Here is a 13,996-nt window from a genome sequence, read left to right on the forward strand (position 1 = left end):
GAGAATTTTTAGATAGAATAAATAGATAAATAAAATAGATAGATAAAATTTCCAGTTTTATCTATTATTTATTTGTTAAAATTATTTGCCGACTATCACCCCGTGGAACTACTCCAGGTGGCTTACAACAATAAAAATGAAGAAATGAAAAGAAGTGTAAACAGAAGTAAAATAATAAAACAGTAAAATAAAGAAAGAAAAAGAAAATGAGAATACATCAATATGATAACGAAAGATGGATGGGAGGAGAGCAGAGAGTGAGGGGAAAAGTGGAATCAACCATCTCCAGTTTTAGGTAGCTAAATTTATGTAGCTAAATACATTTGGTTAATTAAATACAAAATTTGAAAGTCCCATTGACGTTACCAATCTTCAAGCTCATTCTTGAACCTTTCTTTTTGGTCTGCTTGTATTTTGCTGACTCCTGTAAATACAGTCCAGCTAAAGGACCTGAGACCAGGAATTATTATCAAAACAGCAATAACAATAGCTCTTAGACTTATGTACTGCTTCATAGTGCTTTACAGCCCTCTCTAAGTTATTTGCAGAGTCAGCATAATGGTCCCCAAAATCTGGGTCCTCATTTTACCAACCTCAGAAGAATGGAAGTCTGAGTCAGGATCAAATTGCTAGCAGTCAGTAGAGTTACCCTGCAATACTGCATTCTAACCACTGCTCCACCACGGCTCTTCATAGCATAGGTGATGTCCATATTCAAGGCCAGGAAACAAGTGGCAGGAAGTCATTTACCCTATAAGTCTGGGAGGGGGGGTGCATATTTATACCCTAAAGTGTTGCATGGAACAAACTGAATTGTTAGACTCTGCAATACTTCATTTTCTTCATTACTAAGGCTTAATGTATCTGCAACCAACACCTTATTTTTCTGGGTGTTGTTCTGGAGTCTTTCTCTGCTATCTTTAACTGCTAGCTGAGTTTCTAGAGAGCTATTTATTGCACTGTCCTGATGGAGCTCTGACAATATGTGAAAGGAAAAGAAGACCTTGATGCAATCAATGGAAGTTGTAGCTGATGTCCTCTTCATGTAATAAAGCCCTATTGAAAATTCAGCTTGTTTTAAAATGTTGGTGACAAAAGGGTAAATGAACTTCTGGATTTCTTGAAGTCATTATTTGAATTATGTACTCTGAATGAATTCCTGGTTATGTGGGATCCCATGTTGTGTATCATTTGCAGATTCAGAAGTCAGGTAATTCATTATCTGTAGCTTGCAAAAGTAACGATAAATGACTTTTGATCTTACCAACAAAAAGGAGGGTAAAAATTAGAGTGAGTTGATACACAGCGTGGCCCAGAATATTTTTCATCATGGTACGAGAAATAAGGGGTTTGTTTCTACCATATGGTTTTCTTAGCAGAAGGGATTCTGTGGGAGGTTCCGTAGCCAGAGCAAGAGAAGCAAAAGTGTCCATAATCAAATTGACCCATAGCATCTGCACGGCTTTCAGAGGGGAATCCTGAAGACAAAAAAAATAATATGATAAAAAACATTATATCAACATCTTTATTATGTATAGTCATTTAACATTTCTCTGGAAGCATGTTGTCTTAGGATAACACACTTTGCCATTCTAATTACAGGCAAGAAGACTTAAATGAGAAAGTTCCATTAATGTGAAATAATGATAGTGCATTCATCTGATCTACCTTACTTAAAACCATCCTTTCATCAGTCTCCTTAAATCTCACTGTCTTTGAGAATGTGTGGATTTGATACCAGTGGACTCAACACTGTCAAATCTAACCATGAGAACATCATTGAGAAATAATAGGAAACACAGAAACAGGACGGACAAAAAGAGCAGTCTTAGTTTAGAAAATAATGGAATATCAAAATAAGTAAGTCCTATTGTCTAAAAGATAGGCATTTTGGTTATTTCAAATATTTTAGGCCTCAACTCCCATCAATTTCAACCAGAATGCCTATTTGTGTAGGATTGTGGAAGTTATAGTCCAAAATATTAGAAAGCATTAGGTTATAAAGCGCCTCTGCAATATAAAAGGTTTTATGGTTTGTTAGCTACTCATTTTCAATCCTGCATAAACAACCACTAGAAGGAGCTATCTGCTCACTAAAACTAGCAGGAACAACCTTGGCATCTCTAAACAGAACATTTAATAAACAACCACAAACTAATTAATATCTCAAGAGAGAAAGTAAATTACTATTAAATGTGTTTTATTAAACTGTGGCTTCAGTAATGACCTCTTCCCAGCATCTTCCATCGCTACAAACTATACCGACTTATTGGATAGACTGATAAGATAGACCAGTGAGAAATCAAATAGAATGTTTTTTTCATTGACTAAAATAGTTAAGCATATCTAATTGAATCAAATCAAAGTTTATCATAACATGTGTCTTAATTCTTAACAAAATAAAGCTCATTTTGACAGTACAAATTATTCCAAAATTAATCTCTTCATTCACCAAAGTTGAGTAATAAGAGACTTGAGCAAAATTCTACAAATCTGCTCAGAATTCACTACTCAGTTATATTTGTCTAAATATTACAGAACTGATACTTGAATTCTCACCTTAACACCGTTCACCTTGTTCACTATTGTTAAGTATACAGGAAACATCCAAAATAATACACTGCTTTTTATATTTGTGTTAGCCACCCCCTCGACATAGAATTAGTCCTATTATGCTGGCATCTTGGCTGTAAAAATAATCCTGCTTTCAAGCATAGAATGCTTTTGTAGTTGTTCCAACGTAAAAAAGTTTTCTCCGCATTTTCAAATGATAAGATCAGGCTGAGCATTGCAATAACTGGATTAACCCAAAACAAATCCACCAACTGGCATGTCCACATGCTACATATAAAAGCAGCTTTCTATTCCTTCCACAGCTTTTCCAGACTTCTCCTTTCACCCGAATGTGATCTGTAAGTTCATCAATCATTCCAAAAATATTCAAAAGTCATATGAAGAAGGGGAAAATGGGAACCATCTCTCCTAATTAACCTATTTTCCTGTGATTTTATGTGATTCTTGGAGGTATTTTGGACTACTACTCCCAGGATATACATCCCAATAACTATGGAAGAAATAAAGTCGCTTTCTTGAGAAAAAAACTAAGATCTATGAAGTAGATTACAATATGGACTGCACCAACCAAACATGTTCAGAAGCTAGAATATAGTTTGTAGCATCTTCGCTGCTGCTTCTCTTCTGAAAGCAGGAAAGTAAATTTCACTGAGCAATGTGACCTCGTGTGTGATCGGGGAATATTTTGAATTGAAGTTATCAAGTTAGAATTTCAAACAGTTAAAAACGATTTTAAATGCTGTTCTCACCCCATATGAATCTCTATTTTAAAAGTCTTTACTATGCAATTATCAGTAAAATGCAAAAGAACCACAATATGTAATGAAAAGCAAATTTATCGCTTTGACCCTTCTTCTAAATTACATATCTGCAATTGTCAGCTGTTGTTTTGGGTAGCACAGCATTCTCACCAGTGGTGGGTTGGCCCCGGTTTGGACCGGTTTGCAAGAATCGGTAGTAAAACTCAGAGGTTCCACCCAGATGACCCGGATGTCATCAGAGATGATCTGCGCATGCGCGATGCGAACCAGTAGTAAAGATAAATATAACCCACCCCTGATTATTACTATTTCCCAGTACCAATCACTGTACGTTGCTTGGGTGACTCTAATAATTGTCTACTATTCTGCACAGTTCAGTCAAACATAAAAGCTCATTCTGAACCACAGTCTAGGCATTAAACATACATTAGTTTTTGGTACTTGGTGTAGTGAAATTTCTACTGAATAGTGGTGGGTTGCCCCCGGTTTGCACCGGTTCTATAGAACCAGTAATAAAACCGGCGGGAGGCTTCGCCCACAGACCCTGACATCATGAAAACACTTCTGCGCGTGCACAGAAGAGCTTGCGGTCCCGCTGCAAACCGGTAGTAAAGGTAAGTAGAACCCACCCCTGCTACTGAAGTCCACAACTCTTAAAGATGCCAAAGTTGGACACGCCTGGTCTAGACCCCCAGAAAGGGATTAATAAGATAGGCATTGGTCAACCTCCCGATTGGTGGAAACAATTATTTCCATATATATGTTTAAGTCCAATCAGGAAGAGAGGAATGACGGTTCTGCTGAGTTTTATCGTGATTTATGCAATTCTTTCTGATATGTTCATTCAATACATTTTTAATCCTCCCAGCAATAACATCCTTCTACATATGAACTAAAGCCATGCAAAAATAGATCAAATCCAAGCTTCTTAAATCATTAAAATATACAATGACTGGATAATTAAAATGTGGTTGGTTGGGTTTTGACTTAGCATGTTGTGCAAACCTAGCAGTTATGGCTTATTTAAATAATAATAGTTAATGTAAACTAGATAGAAATCCATTCTGAGTGAGTCAAGGAAATGCACTCTTTTCTGTAAAGTATTCCTCTCTTGGTTTTTATTTGCCTATTGTCTTGCATAGCATAATCAAATATTACTTATTGCAAATGTTGACCTGGCTTTTCCCACCCATGCATGTTTTTAACTGAAGTGCTTTCTTTGAGGGTTTGTTGCTCAGAGGGATTAATAACCCTGAAGAAATCAATAGTTACAACCTTTGAACACCTTGAAAAATTTAGCAGAGTAACTTGGGAGGAGTTTCAATGTTGTGGCTTCAGGTTTCACTTGGCCATATCATGATGACAAGGTAAACTTATTCTTTACAGTACACCTAATGACTTATTCATAATTTGCTCTGTGAGGCTGAATTTCCCTGTTGCACCAGAGTGAACAGTATGTGCTATGTGAATAATTGCACTATGTTTTCAAAGGTAGATTTTGTTACAAGCTTCTATAGACAAGGCACTGTGTATATACATAGACAGGGACACACATACATTGAAAGAGAGGGGGAGGGAGGGAGGGAGAGGGAGAGAGAGAGAGAGAGAGAGAGAGAGAGAGAGAGAGAGGGTTGCTCCACAACTTTTGAAAATAATAATAGCATATTTTACATGTTTACAACTGGCATATGTAAAAAAAAGTGTATGTGTGTGTCTTCCAGAAGAAAATAGATTAAAACAAATTTTCTATAAAACACAGCATGGGAAAGCTGACAACATGAAGATGGAATAGAGAGAGCTGCAATGAGAAAGCACCAGAAAAGGAAAAGAAAGAAAAGAGAATTAGGGGAATGATCTAATTGGATGAAGATGAGACAAGGGAAAGAGATAATAAGTTAGGAGAGAAAGAAAAAGTGAGAAAAGTTTAGGACTACAGAAATGTTTAGGACTACAAGAAGATTCACTAGATAAATGAGTTTTCTGACTCAAATTCAAATATGTGACATTGTTAATCAGCCTATTATGTTTTCAAGAATGTTAAAGCAATGAAGGAAATAACATTGAGCTTTTTGCTTTTTAAAAACAAAATAAAACCATGTGCATACTGTAAACCTTGCTTCATTTAAAAGAGGATTATAAATCAATTACTAAATGCATAAGTTCCTCTACAATATACCAGTGCCTCTTCTTATTCCATATAGTAGCTAAAAAAGATTATTGCAAAGGTTGCCCCCAATATTGTAAACAAACAAAAAGGTGTGGAAGGTGGCTATATGGGTAATCCTCACTTATTGATGGTAATTGGGTCCAGGAACCCTATCGCTAAATGATGTAATCAAAAGTTGAGATGTGACTGCCCTGACTTATGACAGCAGTTCCAGGAATCCCAGTTGCTGTCATTAGATGAATCTAGTGAGGTTGCATGTGATTGTCATTTGAGACCTCTTCCCAGCTTCTCCATTGACTCTGCTTGTCAGAAGCCAACTGAAGATCACAAATGACAGTCATATGACCTCAGACCACATATGAGCACAATTTTGTAATTGCAACTGTTTGCTTGGTAACTGAATCATGTTAAGTACCCCTCATTCAGTGCTGTCATAGTTTGAACAGGTGCTAAACAAATGGTGATTCAATGAGGATTACCTGTATAACCCGAAATGCTATTCCCCAATTACGGTAACCTTTGAATCAATCTGATTTCATGGGAGATTCAAATATTCACATAACCTGAGGTCTTTGTTTCTAACCCTCGTGGATTTTTGCCTAGCATATGAACACAGTGCAGTGACCTGCTTTAGCCACTGCACAAAGTATTGCTTGGGGCTGCTACCAAAGAAAGAAGACCTATGCGTTTATAAAATAACTAGAACACTGTTCCCCCCCCCCTTGCATTAGTGATGGTAACTATTTTTTCATCTCAATTGTATTAATCAGACAGCTGTGGCCAAGCTAGGTACTGTCTTAATCCAAAGGATCACTGCAATGCCCAGAGTTGACCTTAGTTTACCCTTAGCCTTACCTGGGTAATGCAAGCACCAGTGAAAGCCACAATCACAGCCACCACATTTACGGTAAGCTGGAACTGCAGGAACTTAGAGATACTGTCATAAACATTACGGCCCCACATTACAGCTTTCACAATACTACTGAAGTTGTCATCTGTGAGGATAATATCAGAAGCTTCCTTTGCCACATCTGTTCCTGCAATACCCTGAAAAATAAAGAGATGCCAACATTTTCTAGAAGGAGTAATAAGAAATCAGTTTGGATGAGTACCCAAATAGAGTCTACGGAGTTGTAAAAAAAGGGAGGGTTTTTTCAGAATACTTAACCCTTAAATATCTGTTGAGGAATAAAATAGCAGCCAAGATCCAAAACAGTGTGAAAGTAATTTCTTGGACTAGCTCCCTTCAACAGACTTTGTACCACAGATGGCAAGCATACTGGAATCTGTTTGTGATCTGGCATATTGCTCAGAGCTGAAATTTTAGTTATTACCCATTTTAAAACAATTTAGAAAATCCAGGTAATGCTACAAGATAGTATGAGCTAATATTATTAAAATATATTGCAGCATAACAGTAGATTAAGAGAATCATTGAGAACGTTTTTCATCATTAAAAGAAACTTTGGGGGAATATTTAACCCAATTCCAAATTCAATACATTCACTCACAGAAGTAGATTAAAATTGAAACCAGAAACAAACTGAAATATACCATTGCAAAGCCAACATCAGCTTTTTTAAGAGCTGGTCCATCATTAGTTCCATCACCAGTCACTGCTACAACCTGCCTCTGCTCCACTTGCGTGCTGTCAATGATACCTGCAAAATATGGAAATGCATTCTTAAGTAATCATATAAATATATGTCATGTATGTATGTTAGAAATCTGCCCAACTTCAGGAGGCTCTGTGCAACATGCAATATTAAGAGATTTTAAAAGATGAACAAACTACCGGTATGTATGCATCAGAAGAAAAGCAGGTAACATGTCTATGGAGATTCTCAGTCATCCAGGTTATGATTGTCCCAAAGGTGCTTTTTCAATAGACAACTGAACTTTCTAGTCCAGTTACCTCTTGAAAAAACACTTTTGGGACATGCAAGTAACATATAAAATATTAAAAGGATCTTACTACCAACCCTAATCCAAGTCTTGGGGAAAAACTCAAGCTTTCAAAGATAGTCAGGATGTACCATACAGATCTTTATGAAGATGATATTCCAGCAGACAGGCAAAATAGAGAAGGGCTGTTTTTAGGGTTTTGACAAGTGACATCTTTGATCATCAGTTTGATTGACCGGAGTTAGTCCACTATATAAATTGTATAGAGCAAGCAGAATAGCTGGTCCCCAGATTTCCGGAAATCTCCTGACAGTGAGAACAATTAACCAGTGGAACAACTTGCCTTCAGAAGTTGTGGGTGCTCACTGAAGGTTTTTAAGAAGAGATTGGACAGCCATTTGTCCAGAATGATATAGAGTCTCCTGCTTGTGCAAAGGATTGGACTGAAAGACCTCCAAGGTCCCTTCCAACTCTTATTCTGTAAAGTGCTTTACGGGTGGTAAATACTACTAACTAGCAAGCAAAGTCTCACACTTTTTACATGTCTGTCATATACAGTGCACATTTTTTAAAAAAGAGTCTGATCACATGACATCTTGAGGATCTATGTAACTTCTGACCTATAAGGTATAGTACCCAGATTTATCTTATTACTTATGGATCAAGTCCTCCAATTTTATATTCATATTACTCAGAGTGCTCAAGGTATTGCTAAAATTTGATTAATTTTATTTGTGGGTGCAAAAATGACTCCGCAATCAATTGTCCTAGACTCCACCTAGGAATATTAAGAATGCACTGAAAATAATAAAACAGCCATAGCCAGGAAAATTAGCATAGATGAAGTTTGAAATGCATGCTACAGACAGAATCTCCAATTTCAATCAAATCAGAAAATTTTCTACCAGTCCATCAACAAAAAGATTGCAATAAGCTAGTCAATACCTGCAAAGAAAGAAGCAGTATAGTTCTGAGCACAGGTATGGGTCAATCCAAAGACAATACAGTGCAGCTTGGATAAAGGAAATGAAAAAAAAAGGGGAGGGGAGAAGTTGAAAGAGCAAAAATGGTGGAGAACAGAGTAAGGAAGATCAAGAATTGATCAGCATCAAATGAAGGTACCTGCATTGTTCTGGTTGAAATATCTGACTGGTCTACACTTACTTATTGCCAAACTATTTAACAACAGTTTCTACTGCAAGGAGTGAAACTGAAAATTGGTTAACATCTGACAAAACTTAGCTGATAATAAAAGATCCAACAAAAAGAATAGTACCAGGCAAATACAGGCCAATTTACCTGCTTACCAACAACTTTAAAAGTGCTAACTGGTCTGGTAGCTGATGCGGTCTCACTACATCTGGTTGAAAACAAGCTCCTTCTTCTGAGCAGAAAGAAAACTACTCAAACACCAGAGGGACAAATGATCCTGAAAATTGAATACTTTGGAAAATTGTAAGAGAAGGAAAATCAACTTAAATGTAGGTTGGATTGATTGTAAGAAGGCATTTAACTTCTTGCCACATGATTGGATAATCAAATGCCTAGAAATAACAGGAGTCAGTAGAAAAATCAGAAGCTTTGTGCAAAGATAAGTGCACAATGGAAAATACAATTGCTGATTGATGGTGATTGACCTGGAGAATTTAACATCAAGAGAGGAATCTATAAGGAGATTCACTATCACCACTACTGTTTGTCATTGCACTGATTCCTCTGTCAACAATACTGAACAGGTAGGCCAGGCTATGCCACACCCTGTAAATGGATGATCTGAAGCTGAATGAAAAAATACCATCTGAAATAGAATCACTGTTTTCACGACTGTCTATATACACAGTCAAGATATTACAATGGAGTTTGGGCAGGACAAACGTGCCGCCCTTATCTTCAATAGGGGATAGCACTTAGACTTACATACCACTTCATAGTGCTTTACAGCTCTCTCTAAACAGTTTACAGAGTAAGCATATGGCCCCAACAATCTGGTCAGAGAAGTAATAAAAACATCAAGTTGTTTTACTGGATGAAGAAGATCACCACAAATATTTAGGTAATCTTCAGGCTAACAACATCAAGCACACTGATGTCAAGAAGAAAGTTAGTAGTGAATACATCAGAAGAGTGAAGATCTTATCGTCCAAACTCAGTGGCAGGAATATCATCAAGGCAATGAACACCTGGAAATTCCAGTCATTAGATATATAGCTGTAATAGTGGACTGGACTCAAGCTGAAGTAAAAAACCATGGATAGGAAGACCCCCAAAATAATGCCAATAAATTATGCTCTTCATCCACAGAGTGTTGTTGATAGATTATAATTTTCAAGACGCATAAGATAGGTGTGAAATATGCATATACACCAGATAGTTGAGTAAGAAAAAAAAAGTAGGATCCCGATTAATTCTTCAAGCAGAAGAACATGCATATGGTCAAAACTAAATGTCTCAACTAATTCTGTGTAACTTTAAATGAAATTCATTAAAAAAAAATGAAAGATGTTCCCAAGCCAAAAGCACTCTTCTTCCATTATAGGCATTATTCCTCTCTTTTCCTGTCGCTCTGCTGTTTGCTGAGTGCTTTCACCACTGTTTTAAACTGAAGTTATATAAGACATTCAGGTCTGTTTTATTTATGCCGTAATCTTATGCTCTGCAACCCATCTCGTTTAGATTCATTTTTTTACCATCGCTCAACCCTGCTAACTGCATTTCCTCCACAAAAGAGTTCATTTTTGTCCTTTTGTATATTAAGTGGATGAGTAACTGGAAAGGGGGGGTTTCATCTTTTAATGCAGACTGAGGTGAAATGAATTTTGAGAGCTTAATTCTGCAAGATGCTAACAGCATAAACATTTTAGCAGGATTTCTGACATCAAATAAATCAAATGTTAAATTGACTGTTGTGAATGTACACATGTGTGGCTTTGTATGCATTATTTAAAGAAAAGATATTTTGATCCTTTTTAGAGTTGGACAATGAAGTGAGAAGGCCACATGCTCTACTTCTTATGATCAGGACCAAAGGCATAATTATTACTAAATTGGAGAGCAATAACAGTATACGTTTTAAAGACTAGCATAAATAATAAAATGGCCAGCTACTACGGTGAAAGACAGCAAAACGTATTTGACTCTGACATGGTCAGACATGGGAAATATGCAAAACGATATACAAATGCAAAGCCTGTTGAACTCTTTTACCTTAAAATATGGGCATTTCACAAAGGATAGACTGATTTTGCACATCTAGCTTTTGCTGGCAATTATTGCTCTTGGTTGGAGTAGTTGAAAAAATATAGCATGCATTAAGAAATATGTGTGAAAATCAAAGTATACGTTTGGGATGAGTGTAATTTAATTTAATTTATTCAATGTAGAGGCTGCCCAAATCTAAAAGGCTTTGGGAAGCTAACAATGTAACAACAATAATGTGCAATATAATGAATCAGAAACAATATAAAGAAGGATCAAAATATCAATATGATGAGTCAGAAACAAAATAAATAAAATGAAGTAAAAAAGAACAAAAAACCTCCCAAGATGGCAGTCCAGCAAACACATCTCACAAGGGCTCCATCCACCTACCCAGGGACCTAAGAGAATAGCCAGGCCTTCCATAATATCATCAGGAAGAGAGTTACATGGATTTTAAAACTTCGTTCTAAAAGGCAAGTGCCACAATAAACACTCTTTATCATCAAAAAGTTGTTACACCTAATTTCTTGGAGCTATGTGGATTATGACTATGTTCAAGAAATTGTGTAAAGGAAGCAAACTGTTTAAGTTTCTACAAAAGTCATCATAGAATAACAAATATGTAGAGATACATCCAAAGCACATTCTTACCTTTTACCAAGGTATGTTTATCTGTGGGTGATGAACGAGCAAGGACACGAAGTTTTGGCCATATCTTATCAATGCGTTCCTGTTCTATCTGAAAGTAGTAAAAAGGGTAACAAAAAGAATGCATTTGTTAGACTTCAATGCATTTCAGTGTCATTTTAAAAAATATCACTTTTAAGGATGAAAAAAAATCCATTCTCCATTCAAATTAATATGCCATTGATTATTGTCTGAATAATATTGTTGGATTATTTTTTAATATTGTGCTACTTTTAACATCTTGTTCTAAATATTCTGATGAATACCAGATTATTTTTTCTACATAGTTTCTGCATCAGTTTTTTTTTAAATAAATGAAATAGGAATTTTCTAAACTTACAAAAACACTTGTCATTAAATATAGAATAGATTTCTGTCATATCATAGTGGAAGCAGTCCTATTATGAATAATCAAAAATTTTATGGAGGGAGGGAGGAACAGAAGGAGAAGGAGGCTGACCTGTGTTTTTTAGTTATAATATATAAAAAATATTAATAAAGGTGCCTTTCAGCTTGAATGTATGCAAAAAGAATAACTTGATTTTGCAAATTTTCTTTGCTTTTTCACTCTTCCAGCTGGTAAACCGTGGATTAAATAAACTCCAATAGGACACAATAGCTCAGGGTTGAAGTGTGGAATCATTGGTGTTCTCTGAACTTGGTTGTTTGCTCACAGACATATCATTACCCAGCTAGATAGTATCATCAGTATAAGGGACCTAGCTGAGTTTCCACTAATAATGTTACCTAGTTCTGTAAGAAAACATTTGCAAGCAAATAAACAAGCTCAAAAAGCAACAACAACTTCACATTACATAATCTCTTTAAAAAGGATTGCTTCAATCCTGCTTTTGAGAAATGGTGAAAACTAGTATTTATCAATTCAGAAGTTGTTTCCAGGAAAATGCAAGTCACTTATTAAAAGGAATAGATAAAACAGGGCATGGAGCTTTTTCAAACAGTAGCACATTTTGATGCATAAATGAGCAGTAATGAAAACTGAAATGTATGCAAGGGTTTGAATTACTCTTGACAATTTCTGTCAGCATTTAATATTACAATATTGCCATTTGTAATTATATCTCTTGCACAGAAAACTAAAAAAAAAATGGGAGTCAACACAATAAATACAAAAACTGCTTTCTCTTTCCAGTTCTTTAACAATTGGACAAAATATATGTTCTTCTGCACATGACTTACATCTCCCTTCTCATTTCGAATCCTTCGATTAAAATCCTTTCCTTCAATACAGAGGAAATCTTCACCAGGGTGAATAATTCCACATTTTACGGCAATGGCACGAGCTGTATTGATGTTATCTCCGGTAACCATGCGGACTGTAATTCCAGCTCGCTGGCACTTTCTTATGGCTTCTGGGACCTAATCAAACAGTGACATGGAATGGAAGAAGATGGAACAGAAAAGCAGTATATAGCATAATAATAACTCATCAGAACCGTACTTTGGAATGAAGTATTTTAAAATATTGAAATAGAATAGAATAGAATAGAATAGAATAGAATAGAATAGAATAGAATAGAATAGAATAGAATAGAATAGAATAGAATAGAATAGAATAGAATAGAATAGAATTCTTTATTGACCAAGTGTGATTGCACACAAAAGGAATTTGTCTTTGGTGCAAAGAAGAGAGACATCATGGGCCTTTTGGAGTTGTAAGACTATACAGTCCCTAAGAAAAACATATATGGCAAAGAGACATTCTGAAGAGTTTGCAGAATGCCATGTACTCAAATTACTAGTTTATAGGCTTATTTTTTTATGTTCTTAGAAACAAACTGATTGCTAATGAGGAATGGATATTTTACTTTTGAAAGAAGATGAAAATCATATTAAGATCCTGCTCATAGTTCAAAACAAAATTTTAAAAGAATTTAATTTGGGGAGGGGAAATACTAGAAGCAGAGGAAAATCATAATACTAGAAAGAAGACATGGGTTAAGTAAGCAAATATCAACACAAATGGCACAAATCCTTTCTGCTATTTCTTTGGCATAAAATAACAATGTGCTCCAATTGTTTTACCTGTGAAAAGCACCTACCATTTGTGGAAGTGGAAAACAACTGCCACTGAAGGATCACATTTCTCATACACCACAACTGTGCACTGCCATGGTGATAAGCTTGTTTGAATCAATGAGTAGGATGTTCATGTTTATACAGAGCAGGGTTGGCTGCTCTTGATCTCCAAGTTCTACATTTCTTTTCTTTTCTTGTTTCTTTTGCCTTTACCCCCCTTTTTATTATGTGTTATGAATATTAATTCATTCTGTTGTTTCCATATATTAATGTTTCTATAAAATGTTTAAAAACTATTAACAATCTATTGTTGAAAAGCTTAGAATATTGAGAGAAGAAAAGTGAAAGGAAAAAATGTTCTTTAAATATTAATTACAGTTTAACATAGCATTATAACAGGCATCAAATTATTTAGCTTTCTCATCCAAGTTGAATGTAACATTGAAGAACCACTACAACACACAGCAAAATAAATGTTTCATATTTTTAAGAGATTAAGAGTTGCAGTGGGCATGGCAATGAGAGAAGAGTTAGAGTTGTGGGATTTTTATTTTATAGTGTTAATCTCATGTAAAGTTCACATCACATTTTTGCATATTCCTTGTTTTATAATGGTTAAAAAATAATTGTCATGCTATGGTGCATACAAATAAAGTATCCTCAA

The 13,996-nt window shown here is 35.6% G+C and overlaps 1 protein-coding gene across 11 annotated transcripts in view; it reads right to left on the bottom strand.

The window, feature by feature from the left end:
• The window catches only part of ATP2B2 (ATPase plasma membrane Ca2+ transporting 2), a 143,509-nt gene that overhangs the window by 26,242 nt on the left and 103,271 nt on the right, over window positions 1–13,996 (bottom strand). For all 11 annotated transcript variants that reach the window (XM_070933673.1, XM_070933683.1, XM_070933682.1 and 8 more), the window contains 5 exons: window positions 12,493–12,672; window positions 11,257–11,344; window positions 7,057–7,163; window positions 6,358–6,549; window positions 1,265–1,478 (listed from right to left, as the gene is read on the bottom strand). In XM_070933673.1, coding sequence (XP_070789774.1) covers window positions 1,265–1,478; window positions 6,358–6,549; window positions 7,057–7,163; window positions 11,257–11,344; window positions 12,493–12,672 — 781 coding nt within the window. The remainder of the gene's footprint in view (window positions 1–1,264; window positions 1,479–6,357; window positions 6,550–7,056; window positions 7,164–11,256; window positions 11,345–12,492; window positions 12,673–13,996) is intronic.

Source organism: Pituophis catenifer, unplaced genomic scaffold, assembly GCF_029215685.1.
Source record: "Pituophis catenifer annectens isolate HBS135680 unplaced genomic scaffold, rPitCat1.0.hap2 SCAF_2, whole genome shotgun sequence".
Lineage (NCBI taxonomy): Eukaryota > Metazoa > Chordata > Lepidosauria > Squamata > Colubridae > Pituophis > Pituophis catenifer.